Here is a 15,680-nt window from a genome sequence, read left to right on the forward strand (position 1 = left end):
TATTTTTTTTTTTTTTTTTTTCTTTTGTCTTTTTCCGTGTCCGGCAACGGATCGCAACCCTCAGTGTTGCTCCCGTACCGGACCGGGGACCGGCAACGGGATCACAACCCTCGGTGTTGCTCCCGCGCCTCGCTCAGCCAGTGAGCGGGAACCGGTCTGTATGTGGGATCCGAACCCTCGGGCGGGAGTGCCGCCGCGCTTCCCAAGCGGCGCACTATCCAGTGCGCCACCGGGCCGGCCCCTATTATGGTGTATTTTAAAAAATATATTACTGGATTCAATTTACTGTCGTGTTACTTACATGTTATTTAGGATTTCTGTATCCATGTTCATGAAGATTAACCTGAAATTTCCTTTCTTGTACTGTTACTGTTCAAATTTTCTGTTAAGGTTGTGATGGCTTCGTAAAATAGTTGAGGACTTTACTCTTTTCTTAGTTTTCTGAATTATTTATGCAAGATAANTCGTAAAATAGTTGAGGACTTTACTCTTTTCTTAGTTTTCTGAATTATTTATGCAAGATAAAATTTATTCTTTAAATGATCGGGGGTACTTACTAATGAATTTATTAAGCTTTTTTTTCTGAAAAGGTTTTAATTACAAATGAGATATTCTGAACAGTTGGAATATTTAGATTTTGTTTCTTTTTTCAATGTTAGCAAGGTATATTTTTCTGAGAATTTACTCATAGGGTACTAATTTCAAATTCATGGTATAATAATTTTCATAATTTCTGCAGGATTAGTGGTGATACCCTGTTTTAAAATTCTTGATGCTTATTTCTTCCTCTTCTGTATTTTCTTTGTCAGTCTAACCAGGGATTTCTCATTTGTTTGACTTTTCAAAGAACCAACATTTGGCTTTTTTGATCCTCTGTATATGTTTATTTACTTTCTATTTCATTAAATGACACTTCCTTATTAATAATTTCTATCCCTATTTTCATTACAGGGCACACTCATCTCCTGGCTAAGGCTCCCCAGAATTGATACCAAATAGTTGTCCGAGGGCTGCAGCTGGACCTGTGAGTTTGGTATCAATTTTGAGGAACCTCAACCAGGAGCTGAGTGTGCCCTATAACATTTTCTTTGAATTAATTTGTTTTATTTATCTTCTAGAGGTGCACACTTAGTTCATTACTTTTAAAGCTTCCTTTTTTTGTAATATATGCATAACATGATCTATTATTATTCAGTGATAAATACTCTCTAATTTTCTTTTTTATTTCTTCATGTCTCACATATTATTTGGAAATGTAAATCTGTAATATATGCATAACATGATCTATTATTATTCAGTGATACTCTCTAATTTTCTTTTTTATTTCTTCATGTCTCACATATTATTTGGAAATGTAAATCTGAAATCATAAACATGGATGTATCCTGTTTATATATTATAGATTCTTACCTAATAACACTGTGAAAAATATTCTGTATGTGATTGAACAGAACATGCTTTATGCCGGTTGTTGATATAGTTTTCCTTGTACTTGTACAAGACTAAGTATATTAATAGTGCAATTAATATTTTATTTATCCTTACTGATTTTTATTTTTGTCTTATATCAATTACCTAATGAGACATGGTGGAGTCTATCACTAAGACTGACATTCTGATAGTAATTTAACTATATAAATTATCTCTGATTAACATTTACCTGGAAGATCATTTTTCACATTTTTATTTTCAACTTTTCCATATCCTTATGATTAGACATGTCTCTGGTGAGGATTGCTGTGAAGAAAAATAAAGTGGGAGAGTGGTCATGGTGGTGGGGATCAATTTTAAATAAGTTGATCAGGGAAGAGCTCACTGAGAAAATGACACTTTTGTGCAAAGGGAGGTAAGGGAGAGAGCACCCTGGGGAGTAATAGTCCAGGTTCAGAGAACAGTGAAAACAGTGGCTGTGAGGGGAGCCAGACCTAGTGAATTTGAGACATAGCAAGGAGGCTAGCCTGGCTGGCCATGAGTGAACACGGGGATGGAGAGATGACCTGAGAGTGTTATGGGGGAACAGATCTTTAATCCATTTACGAGTTTGGCATCTACACTGAATGAGATCAGGGGCTATTGGAGGACTGAGCAGAGAGCCTGGGCAGAGAAGGGGAGTTTGGAGGCTATGGCAATTATCCAACTGAGAGACAATAGTAACTTAGACCAGGTTGTTAGCTCTTGGAAAGGTGGGAATGTTTAGCTTCTTGATCCACTGTATTTTGAATAAACAGCTACAGGATAGGTTAATGGATTTGATACCCGTTGGGAGGAAAACTGGTTTAAAGTTGCAAGGTTTTTGGCTGTCAGATTAGAAGGTTGAAATTGCTATTACCTGAAATGCGGAATGCTGAGGGTGGAGCTGGTTTTAGGAGAAGACCACGGTTTAGTTTTGGACATATCAGTAAATGAAAATGAGATTCTTAATTTAAAAAATGTATTTCTTTGTAGTCTGTATTTTATTTCTGACTTCCTGTTAACGTATGAGACACTAGTTTTAAAATTTTCAAGAGTTTCGTTTTCCTTTTGTATTTTTGATTGTTTTGCAGTTTTATTGCAAAGAATGTTGTGTGTTATGACTGCAAAGATTTTAGAATTTAATGAGATTTTTTTTTTCTGAAAAAACACATAATCAATCTTTTAAATATTCCATAGCTATTTTGGGATGAAAACGTATAGTTAACATGTAAATAGTGTTCTTACTGTCTCATATGTACTCTCATTACCAATTGTTAAATCATGATTTTATTATTTAAATCTTCCTATTTATATTTCTTTGTTGTCAATTTTCTCTCTCAGACCCTGAGGAAGGTGTGTTCAAATCTCCACGTTTTGAATTTTGTTTTAGTAATTAGGACTACTGGCTGTGAATTATACTTTGATGCTCATATTACTCCCTTTTTAATCCTCTCCTTGATGGATTTGAAGTGTTTTTATACACTCCTTATTGAAATCTAATATGCATGTACAAAGTGTACAAATCATTTCTCTATACCTTAATGACTTCAAAATGTACATTACCTGTGATATCATCACTGATATCAAGACACAGGATATATCAGTACAACAGAAGCCTCATGGGATTTTATGGGGTAGGAATCATGAAAAGAACATATTAGATAATATTTTCCAACCTTGGGGCATATGACTGGTTCATGCACGAGCATGTAATTTCACCATGATGAATGATATGGCAGGGGTCCTTGAATTGGGTTCTGCATACGCAAGCCCCTTTTCCTCAGCATAACTGGTACTTTTCCCACTGGACTCCAGTTATAATGCATGTATCCTTAAGTGTCATCGGCAGCCTTATTGCTGCCAGGAGAAAAGGTCTTCTAATGAGAATGAAACCTATTCCATAAAGTCAGAGATGGGAAGAAGAAAAGGGGAAACTTGGTCTGAGGTCTGCATTCTAGATAAAGCCAAGACTGCCGATTAATTCGTCTGCTTTCTCTGCCAGGACTGAGCCTTCATTCCTCAAGCCAGTTTATACTAAGCCCTGATGAAATTATATATACCCTATGAGATTGATAACATTATCTTTATTGTACAGAGAAGGTAATAGAACCAGAGAAGTTCAGTGACGTGCTCAAAGTCATACACATGAGTTCAGATAATTTAAAAAATTATTTATTTATTTTAAAAATTTTCAGTCCAGATCATTTCAGTCCAAGTTAAGAAGCTCTCTGTACGAAATCAACCCTAATGGCATTTTTTTCTCACAAATGTTAGATACTCTGTATTTCTTCTCAAAAAGATAAAAGTTCTGGGGTGGAGGAGCTTTCTACAAAGAGGTTTTAATTTAGTAACTTTTACTTGTTTTGCACCATTGCACAAACTGTGCACTTTGTCCAATCTAGTCCTCCACCTCTAGGTCACCTGCCTCTGCTTGCATCCTCACCTACCTCTCTCGTCCTTCCCTATGCACAGCATTCATTCAGCCTCTGATTTCACTGCTATTGGGAGAAGTCATGGTGAAATTGAGTCTCTTGTGTGAAGAGCTGTTTACTCTCCATGAACATCTGAAGGAGTATTGCTCCAAGTTTGTGCACTTGAGCTATGTCACCTGAGGGGCCAAGTGCAAACCTCTTTAGTTACCATTCAAAATTGTGGGAAATTCTGTACAAAGTGTTCCAAGTTCTCCAGGGAGGGGTTCTCTGGGGCATATGATTCTATGCCATATAATGATATAGAAACAGTGCACTGGATCACTAAGTCGTGTTTATGAATAGGTGGTTTTTGACTAGATCTGAAACTTCTGCCAATGTAGCATGGAAATTAAAGAGACAGAGTCAATAGGTAAGAAGCACAAATTCTGCTTGTGTGCCTATTGGTGGGTTTTCCACTTAACAATGATAGTAGAAAAGGCTGTTGAGGTGATGTCTCAGTACTCAGAAGTCACTAGGCACAGCTGAAACATTTGAATCAGCAGACTTTTTGGTTAGGTGCTAGTCAATTTCTTTTTCTTTTTTTTTTTTTTCAGAGAAAAGTTTGGGCAATTATTATAGGTTTAAATACTTTGCATGCATTAATCATCAAATCTTAGAAGTTTGCAACTGGAAGGGAACTTGGTCAATACTTTCAATCTCTACATCTTTTTGTTGGAAGACTGAAACCTAGAACAATATGATCTGCCTAAGTATTATATGCCATGGAATAATCCATGACAGCATTAGGCTCTTCTAAGTTATACAGAAAAGATGGAGCATTTATGGTTAGTTGTTTTTTTTACCACTCATGATAGTTTTGTTTCTTTACATGCTCCTAAACAGTCCTTCAAGTGTTTTCTGTTTTTCATCTGATACTCTAAATTTGCAATATTAAAGACCTATACACTTTTGCATTTTTGCAACTGATACATATTGTTCTTCCCCCCCCTCCCATTTAAAGGAATTGCAAATATTTGATTCTGCAGAGCCTATTTTACTAATTTTAGGAGACTTTTTTGATAAGCAAAATATAATTATTTTAGTTAATTCAGGCATTTGATTTTACTTCATGATTATGGTTAAATTCACGGCCAAATCAACTTGTCTTCTACTCTCTGCTAATGTCCCATAGATCTGCACTCAAGACATTACATGTCTTCATCTTGGTGTGTTTTCCTGTCTTCCTGGCTTCTTCATCTCCCACAAGGAGCTGCCTCTGGTTTTCAAAATATCACGCAAGGCCAGCAGTTCTCCATTCTAGTTCCATGGTGTCATCAAGTACCGTTAGCCCCGAGCAAGTAAGCCTTCCTCCTGATGCCTCCTCATCTCACCTGATGGTCCTTCCACCCATGACATCCTGTGATTGTGGTTGTTTCTTCTTTTGGAAGTAACACTTCCCTCCTTTAAATTTTTAAAGCACTTGTTATTACTCCCACTTCCTAATTGGGTTGCCTACTGGCTTTACTTTTCAATTAGACACTCTATTCCTTAAAGATGGAGTCCAGATTTTTCTGATTTTTAAAATTAGTTAACATCTATTATGAGCCAGGGACTGTAGAAGGCATTGTGTTGTATATAGCAAAGAAGCCAACAAAATCTTTGCCTTCTTGAGTTATGCTCTAGTGAGAGTTCAATTTTTATATATGTATATATAATGTCAATGTGTATATGTTAATTGTTGATAATGGAAAAAAAATAGAGCAAGGTGTAAGAGGTAGTTGTTAGAGAGTCCTGGGGTATCAGATGTGTGTACTATTTTATGTATCATACTGGTAAAGGTGTTGGAAGCAATTTATTTAGTGTAGATAAAAAAAGAGATAAACAGAGAGTGNAGAGAGTGGAAACTTATAAATTACAGTTTTACAAAAACTTCCAAAATGGACCTTTTCTTAAGTCATCATGGTAACAAGGATGGGCCTTGGATATTTGGCTCTTAAAATTTCACACCTAAGTAAATGGCAGTTTAATTGGCTAGGCCAGTCTGGTCAGAAATCAATAAGCCTGAAGCCAAATCACATTGTTTATAGGTCAACTAAGGTAGGTTAATCTAAACCACAACCTCTGTTTGTTTCTGCAGAAGGTTGTCATCTTTAACCTAGTCATATGTCGGCATTTTGAATCTAGTAAAATTTTTAAAACATTTAATTACAATTCACTGTAACACTAAATTATTCATTTATTATTAAAATTTTGGGAGTTTTTTTAATCTCTCTACTTTTTAACACTTTATTTTTTGTGGTCTTATATTTCATATTTATTTAAATTTGAAAAAAGTGGATGATACCTATAACTCTGTTACAGGACTGGTACCTAAGTTATAAAATATTTATATTTGCTTTAAGGCTATGTTTAATTTTTAAACTACATACTATACACCTTTGTATAGAATTTTGATGTTATTTTGTACTTTATGAAAAGATTTCTGAGATAGAATTTATCACTTCTTGATTTATAATTGAAAGATTCATTAATGCGAGTATGTGACCATTCTCCAAAATGGAAACAATGAATTTCTGTCAAAATGGGCTCCCCTTTTCATCTTCTGCCAAGCTTTTATGGGGTGAATGCAGACTGGAACTCTCAGCTGTTGGACCACGACGTCACATGTTATATACTATGTCCACAAAAACAAGATAGGGCTCAACTACTGAAATGAAAATACAAAATCAAAGCTCTGTGGTTGAATTCATCCTCTTGGGATTCTCTAACTTCCCTCAACTCCAACAGCAGCTCTTTGCAGTTTTCTTGGTGATTTATCTGGTGACCCTGGTGGGAAATGCCATCATTATAGTCATCATCTCCCTGGACCAGAGGCTCCATGTTCCCATGTACTTGTTCCTCCAGAACTTATCTCGTAATAACTTCGTATAGCATACATTATACGAAGTTATCGGTGATTTATCTGGTGACCCTGGTGGGAAATGCCATCATTATAGTCATCATCTCCCTGGACCAGAGGCTGCATGTTCCCATGTACCTGTTCCTCCAGAACTTATCTGTGGTGGACCTGAGTTTCAGTGCAGTCATTATGCCTGAAATGCTGGTGGTTCTTGCCACTGAGAAAACTACAGTATCTTTTGTGGGCTGTTTTGCACAGATGTATTTCATTCTTCTTTTTGGTGGGACTGAATGTTTTCTCCTGGGGGCAATGGCTTATGACCGATTTTCTGCAATCTGCCATCCTCTGAACTACCCAATGACTATGCACAGAAGGGTTTTTATGAAATTAGTTATATTTTCATGGGCCTTAGGATTCACGTTAGGTTCTGTGCAAACATCATGGGTGTCTAGTTTTCCGTTTTGTGGCCCCAATGAAATTAATCATATATCTTGTGAAACCCCAGCTGTGCTAGAACTTGCATGTGCAGACACCTTCTTGTTTGAAATCTATGCCTTCACAGGCACCATTTTGATTATTTTAGTTCCTTTCTTGTTGATACTCTTGTCTTACCTTCGAATTCTGTTTGCCATCCTGAAGATGCCGTCAACCACTGGGAGACAAAAGGCATTTTCCACGTGTGCGTCCCATCTCACATCTGTCACCCTCTTCTATGGCACAGCCAGTATGACCTATTTACAGCCCAAATCTGGCTACTCACCAGAAACCAAGAAACTGATGTCTCTGTCCTACTCGCTGCTTACACCTCTGCTGAATCCGCTTATCTACAGCGTGCGAAACAGTGAGATGAAAAGGGCTTTGATGAAATTATGGCGAAGAAAAGTGATTTTATCCACAGTGTGATCTGTTGAGAAGCCATGCGATGTTTGGTAGCTGCCTGAACTCTTTTTAAATTAATTAAATGGTGAAAACAGTTTGCAACAGTTTGCATATCTTGGTTTGAGTATGCTTAATTTGTTAAGTTCTGCATGCTTGATCATATATTAGGGCATCTTTATATGTTAATGTTTCCATTCTTTTTTCATACCTGCACAATATTTCTTAACATTTTATATAACACAATTTCTTCAACATTTTGTTTAGTAGTGGCCCTATTGGTGGTTATTTTTTTGTTATGATAGACAATACTAAAATAAAGAACCCATGTCTACATATTTACAAATTCTGGTGCTTTAATTTCTACAGTATAAATTTTTCAAAATGGGTTTGATTTCAAAGGAAATGTGAGTATAGCAGATTGAATTATGTCCCCCCAAGACTCACTGAGGCTTGAATTGTGTCCCCCAAGTTTTATGTAATAGAAACTTGGTCCCCACTGTGACTATTAAGAAAGTGGGAAATCCTTTTATGGTAATTGAAAGGTGGAGCCTTGAAGAGGTGATTAGATTGCAGGACCATGCCGTAGTGAATGGATTAAAAATGGTGGCCATGGAGTGGTTCTGAGAGTTTTAAAAGAAGAGAGGAGAGTCTCTCTGCTCTCTCTGCTCCACCATTTCACAGTGTGATACGTTGCATCACTGGAGTCACCACCAAGTCCTCTCCAGATATGTTCCCTGGACTTTGGATGTCCTGGCCTCTGACACTGTAAGCAATAAATTTCATTTTCTGTGTAAATCACAAGTTTTACATATACCTTCGTAAGCAACAGAAACAGACTAATACAGTGAGTTTTTACATTTTCTGAGATATTACCAAATTACTTTTCTAAATGATCTTAAGTAATTCAGACTGACCTGAAGACCCATTCTGCCCCACTGACTGGGTAGAACTCCAAGAAGTCTACCGTAAAGGGATGAGATTTTTAGTTGTGTAGTCAAAATATGTTCTATGAATTAGTAGAAAAGAGCAGCTATTTACTGACAGGACCTCAAAGGCTGTATTCAGAGACCCAGAGAGGTCATTATCCAAAACTGGATTTCATCTAGTTATCTTAGAATTTATTAATCCAGTGTTTTGAATAGAGAACATGTGTTCAGTTTTGAAAGTAATTTACAGTATTGCTATCCTTCTTACTTATAAACAATTGCTGTTGGAAACCTGCTCAAAATTCTTTTATAGGGCAAAAATGCCCCCCACACTGGCCAAACAATGTATGATTGCTTTTTGTTCTTTTGGGGCACAAATATAATTATGTCTATTTTCTATTATCCTTGAGTCTTAGCAATATCTGTGTGTATCTTTCCCAGAATGAATAACTACATACTTTGCAACATTGAAATGCAACATTTTATTCTTGCTTCCTATTTTAATATTGCTACAAAAAATAGGTAGGATCCCACTCATTGAATCTACATCAAAGGACTAACACCAACCTTCATTTCTGCTCCAAGGGAGATAATAAAGAGGTCAGGAAATTTTCCTCTATGAAGCAATCATTCCTTCGATAAAAAAACCTTTTTTTTCCCTTCAGGTCGACCCCTGTCAAAACTGGGGTGGAGTTGTAAATCTGATTGTAGTTTTTTTAAAAAAGGAATTTCATCAGCAGAAGATTGAAACTCTGAGGGTGATATCTGAATGTTGTGTAATATTGTTTTCAGTTGGGCATCAAACACGAATTTGGCCAAAAAGACTTTGATTGGATCTCATCTCTCCATATCCTGAAATTTCCTTGTGATGGCTCTTAGTAAAACTAATTAAGTAAGGCTAATCTAAAACAAACAAATAAGCAAGCAAATAAACAAAGAATATCAAATACAGACTTCCTTTTAATCATTCTTTAGTTCATCTGTTCAAAACTAATTAAGTAAGGCTAATCTAAAACAAACAAATAAGCAAACAAATAAACAAAGAATATCAAATACAGACTTCCTTTTAATCATTCTTTAGTTCATCTGTTCATTCATTGGTTAGTAAACCAATGTTTCATAAGAAAAATACTCTTTTTAAAAATTTCTTGAGAGATCCAATTATGAATGAAACTGTCCTTGCATTTGAAGGTCTTACAGTTTATTGAACGGTGATTAGACTTTGGAAGGTCACTAAATTTATACTCTTTTCTATTTCATTGTCCTTTGGGATAAATAAAAACCTGCACTGGCAAGATGTTTATGGAATTACAGGAAAGAAATCAGGTTACATTATTTCCAAACATGGGCATGTGTATCAAGGTCATGCTGGGAATTTATACAGTTGTGATGTTATTTGAGGAGATAGAAATGATTAATAGTAAATTTGGCTATAGTTTTAAAATTTTGTGTCATTCTGATGAATAGAAATTTCAACAATGCTTCACACATAACCTAATCATGTCATTTTTCATGCTATTCTCTGTGGTGGTTTTTGTTACAGTCACTGTGGCAGATGCTACTAGTTGCCTAGTTTATGCCCATTCTCTCTTTTCTTTAGTAAAAAAACACCAATTTTCCTAAGGGCAGAAATTGTATTCCTTGTGTTGGACTTCTCTGAAAACTCTTTAAAAGAGGATAAATTACTTAACAGGGATATTTTGCACTTTTTCCTTCCCCTTCCCTTCATCTGAAAGCAGCCATGGTGCTAGATGTGGACCAGACAACTTTCATAAAAGTTGCCTGCATGAGCAGGATGTTGCTTATAGAAATACCCAATCCATACTAATATTGTTATTAAAAAATGTTAATTTGTGAAAACTTACATGTAGTGAATAATTTGACATTATAATCCACAATGTACTGATGCTTAAGGTTAGAAAATTTTAAATTATGTTTTTCTATCTGAAATAGAAACTATGGAATTCTAATACTGGTGGTCATGAATGAAGTTTGACAAAAAAAGAACATTCTAAAAAAAGTGCAATAGAGTTATGGTTTTCTTCATGAAAATCCAGGCAAATAGTCTGATACCATAGACAGATATAAGGGTATTAGAATCTCCCTCACCAAAGATGCTTGGAGTAGAGGTGGCTGATATTCTAAGCAAACTTGAAATGATGAGCAAACCACATATACAGCTTCATTTCAAATATATAAAAAAGTGAATAGTTTTTTTCATCAGAAAGTAATATAGGCTTCTCAAAGAAAATATGCAGAAAAAACTGTTACCTCAAATTCTACCATGAAACACTACACATTGTTAACACTTTGTTAAGTTCCTTTCCTAGTATTTTTTTTTCCCATGGAAATATTTGTTGTTGTTGTTTACATAACTTGTACCCTAGGATTATTCAAATGTGTATTTTATTTGTTTCATTTAATATCTTATACATTGTTTATGTTATCACAAAATTTTTATAAATGTAAGTTTTCATTAGAACATGAAAAAGCTAATTTATTTGCCTATTCCCTGTTTTTGGATGCTTAAGGTATTTTGAATTTTGTCAGTACGTCAAAAGTGCTGCCATTACATGCATGGTATTTTTCCTCCGGTATTTAAAATTATTTACTTTAGCCTAGATTTCAGAAAAGGAATTACTGGATTTGTTAAAAGATAAAATTATAAGAAATCTATTTTTGTAGATATTAATTGGCTTTTACTTTATTTTTTTAAAATGCCTGATTCTACAAACAGGCAGCAATTCCAAACAAAAATGGCTTAGAATGTTCCAGCCCACCCCATGCACAGGTGATACTGATAGCTAGAGAAAAGGCAGTGACATACAGAAAACAGAAATGAGGTCCAGGGACAGCCTGATTGGTTAAAATTCATTTCAACATGGTTTAAACAGTTGGCAGCTTTCGATTGGTGGAGGCTCAGCTATTTGCTCCTAAGTTAGGTTTTCAGTTTATTTATGTACTGAGTTAGGTTGCAGTTAAGAACTTGCAGAGAGGCCTCCTGGGCCAATTTTAGTCTGATTTAACAGGTCAAATGTTTTGAATATTGTTAGGCTTTTGATACATGTTTCCAATGAGGAAGGTTGTTCTTGTTGACCTACTCCACCTCTGTGTTCTAGTGTCTATTTTCTGCTTGTGAACCAGTATTATTAAGTTTTTTGTTGTAGTTGCATTGATGAGTGTTATAGTATTTATATAGAGGCAATATTTGTGTGTGTGTGTGTGTGTGTTAGGCTGTGACTTCCCAGTGGTTGATGCAAAGATATTGGTGGGAAGGAAAATGGCCAATTTGAGAAAAGGAAAGAAAGATAATCTTTGTCCAACAGTGTTTGCTGAATGACTTCTGTATCAGGCACTGTGCCACGTGCTGGGAACACAAAGATAAGCAAGGTAGTCTAATGGGAGAGACAACTATTGAACAAATAAATACATAGTAAAAACAACATAATTACAATTGTAGTAACTATTATAAAGGGAAAGCCCAGATACGTTGGGATTGTAACAGGAGGACTTATCTAACCTGAAGGGGATGGCGGAAAAGGAGTAGGACTAGAAAAGACAGGGAAGGCCTCCTGGAGAAGGTGCATTTAAATGGTTTAAAGGCTTAAACCTTGAAGGCTGATAAGAGTTAGCCAGGCCCGACTATGGAGGGTGGAGCAGTCCAGCTGGAAGGAACAAAGTGTTTTAAGCTTTTAATGTGAAGGAACTTGATGTAATGTGTCAAAGGACAAAATTACAACAAATTTAGTTTAAATATCTCAGTTGGCTTTATTGTGATCCTAGAATCGGGCAACACTCCATTCCATAAAACAGAATAAGTATTGCAATGAACTGAGCATAAGAAGTTGTCTTTATAGAAAGAAAAATGGTTAAAAAAGCAGAAACAAAAAACAAAAACCAGATTGGTTATTTCAAAGTTCCTTTCCTTGTAAGGTGGGAACAGGGAGACAACAATGGATCAATAACTGACTGGTTACCATCAGGGTACTTGTTTTGTGTAAGGACTAGAGCAGAGGGAACTTCGTTATCATGACTATTGAAGATTTAAACTGGTCTGTTTGGGACATTGGCTCTCTCTCTGTCCTGCTTTCTCCAAAGGTTTGGTGACATAGAACTTTTAGCATGGATGACTCCATTTTGATTTTTAGTTTTGGGCCCACTACAAAAACTTAGTCCAAAATCATGGCCTCCTGTAATTTTTATTTAGCACATTCAAGGAAAGGGAGATAGCTGGGGAGGGAGAGGGAGGAGTGGGATGAGGAGGTAAGCAGAAGCCAGACCATGCAAGCCTTGTGCGTACAGTAAGAACTCTGAACTTTGCCTGCTAGCAATAGAGGGCTGGTGAAAGGTCTAACACAAAGTGATGACATGGCCATATTTGTTCTTTTAAAATATTGTCTGGCTCTGAGTAGATAACCCATGGGAAGGCTGCAAGAGTGGAAATAGACAAGTAAAAGGAAATTGCTGTGACAAGTTAGAGTGATGTGGCTTGGATGAGGATTATAGCAGTGGAAACAGAAAAATATCAATGTTTCTACCCATGTTTAAGAAATCAAATCGACAGGACATGGTAATGGATTTTATGTGGGGGAGGGTAGGAGAGAGGGAAGTGTCAGGGATAAGCCCACATTTCTGGTTGGAGTCAAGAGTGAATGGGACTTCTATTTGCAGAGATGTGTGACACTGGAAGGGAAGACTTTTTAGGGTGAAATCCAGTTTTGGATGAGTAGGGTTTGAAATGCCTGGGTGAAACCAAAGTCAAGTAGATGGCTGGAATACATAGGTTGGGCTCAGAATGGAGGTCTGAATTGGGGAAACAACTGCAGAACGTTACAACCAGTTACAGAGTAGTAGCTAGAGAGAGATGCATGATCCAGGGACGGTATTCTTAAACTGGAGAGACTGCACCATGTCTGAAGTCCCATGGATAGAGTTCAATAGAGAAGGAGAGAGATTGAACCCGTATGGCACATGCCCTGTGTTGATGTGGTTTCTATCTGAGGAAGAAATAGACACAAATGGATAAAGTGGTACATGGAGAGCAGAGAGAGGACTAGAGACCTTTCATATTACATGGTTTCCAGGGACCAAGCAGTTGAGATTAGGGTGCCAAGGACAGAGGAGGTGGATCTAGGAAGAAGCTTCAAGATGGCGCCTCTAGGCACTACATGAATGAAGCTCCAGGAGGGTCATGGTCCACTACACCAAAAGATGGACTAAATTCTCACTGCCATCTAGTGGCTCAAGTGTGTAGTCACTATAATCTCATTGCTCAAAGTTCAGGGAGCTAAACTTGCTCATGGTTCAACAACATTTATTTCTCAGGTCAGTTCTGGGCACAACAAATTTGGGCAGGTGGCAAATGCAGTGGCAATATTCATGTCCCTAACAGGTGTAGGCATAACTTTTGTTAGGCTTAGGAGTAGAAGGGCTGAGGTGCATCCTCAGTTCTTTTCCCCTTTCCTGGCTCCTTTCTCAACATTGCTCTATTTTTTCACAACCACCACTACCACCACGACCATTATCGTAGCCACTACCACCAGCACCGCCATCACCGTTGCCATCACCACCGCCATCACCGTCGCCATCACCACATCACCATCACCATAATCATCACTCCACGCCTCACACATTACACATTCACAATAATGGATTATGTCTGTTATCTCATTTGGGTATTTGTTCATAAATTTAAAACCACTTATTGCGTACCTGCCTTGTGCTGGTTCCTATGCTAGATGTTAGGCAAAAAGATCAAGCACAATCAGACTTGAATCTCTAGAATTTAAGTTCTTACCAAAATCTGTATATTTTTCTTAAAGATTTGGGATGCTTACTTTATGTAGTGGTTAAAAACTTTTGAATAAATTATTTATAAAAACCTATTTTAAAAAGAAAAGGCACAGTCATTCATTTCCAGGAACTTACAATTGAATGACTGGCTGATAAGTAAACTATTACAACATAGTGTGTTGAATGTAATAATTGTCATTAACATGTGTTGTGAGACTTCAAGACCAGGAACCAGAGAAGGCTTCATGGTGGAAGCAATCGTGGTCATAGTTTGTAAGACCAATAAGAGTTAGTTATATGGCAAAAGCAAGAAAGAGAACTCTACATATAGGGTCAAGCTAGTGTTTGAAAAGCATGGAGGATTTAAAACTTTCTGAGTAGAATTGTGTGACAGCATCATACAATACTTGGGGGAGGCAAGAAATAAGGCCAGACCATGAAAGACATTATTACCCAAGCAAAGGAGCTAGAACTCCATTTTGAAAGGCATCAGGAGTCACTGAAGGATGTTACACAGGGAGAAAAAAAATAAAATTTGTATTTTAATTAGAGTTAGTTTTATTGGACACTATATGCCTTACTAAGCCTTTTACATAGATGAGCTCATTTTAATCTTTGCAAGAATACCATTTGACAGAGGAACTGAGAGATACTATACAATGTGTCTAAATATTCAAAATTATTTTGTGGCTGAGAAGGATTAGAACACAGATTTCTTGGACTTCAGAATTCATGCTTTTGGGGGCTGGCCCGGTGGCACACTGCTACAGTGCGCCGCTTGGGAGTGCGGCGGTGCTCCCGCCGAGGGTTCGGATCCCACATACAGACCGGTTCCCGCTCACTGGCTGAGCGAGGTGCGGGTGCAGCACCAAGGTTTGCCATCCCATTGCTGGGTCCCGGTCCGGTACGGGTGCGACACTGAGGGTTGCGATCCGTTGCCGGACACGAGAAAAAACAAAAAAGGAAAAAAAAAAAAAAAAAAAGAATTAATGCTTTTGGCTAGGAAGTGTGCTCTACTGCCTCTCCTGTGATAAAAGAACAGGAACCAGAAACACCCTCAAGTTGGGCTTAAGTGTCCCAGGCATTGTTGCAGGGGCTGTGCACTGTGATGTTGCCTCCAATATACATACCAGGCTTGAGCACCCTCATGAAGGTGGCCAGACTGGCCAGACTGAGATGGTGGGCCAAGTTGTTCAGATCAGTACTGGCCATTCTTGCAGGTGTGACACGCCACCTGAAATCAAAGTGTCCTTGTGCAATTCTTCTGGCATCAAAGGATCCCATCAATGTATGCTGTTTGGGTCTAAGTTACTTCTGGAA

General features: G+C 37.2%; 1 protein-coding gene across 1 annotated transcript; it reads left to right on the plus strand.

Moving 5' to 3' along the window:
- Positions 1 to 6,575: 6,575 nt before the first annotated feature.
- LOC103602695 (olfactory receptor 10A6) lies at positions 6,576 to 7,665 on the plus strand. The gene is made up of 2 exons (XM_008587127.1): positions 6,576 to 6,736; positions 6,882 to 7,665. The coding sequence occupies exons 1-2, from the start codon at positions 6,576 to 6,578 to the stop codon at positions 7,663 to 7,665; spliced, it is 945 nt and encodes a 314-aa protein (XP_008585349.1).
- Positions 7,666 to 15,680: the final 8,015 nt, after the last annotated feature.

The sequence above is a fragment of the Galeopterus variegatus genome, unplaced genomic scaffold (assembly GCF_000696425.1).
Source record: "Galeopterus variegatus unplaced genomic scaffold, G_variegatus-3.0.2 Scaffold4255, whole genome shotgun sequence".
NCBI lineage: Eukaryota > Metazoa > Chordata > Mammalia > Dermoptera > Cynocephalidae > Galeopterus > Galeopterus variegatus.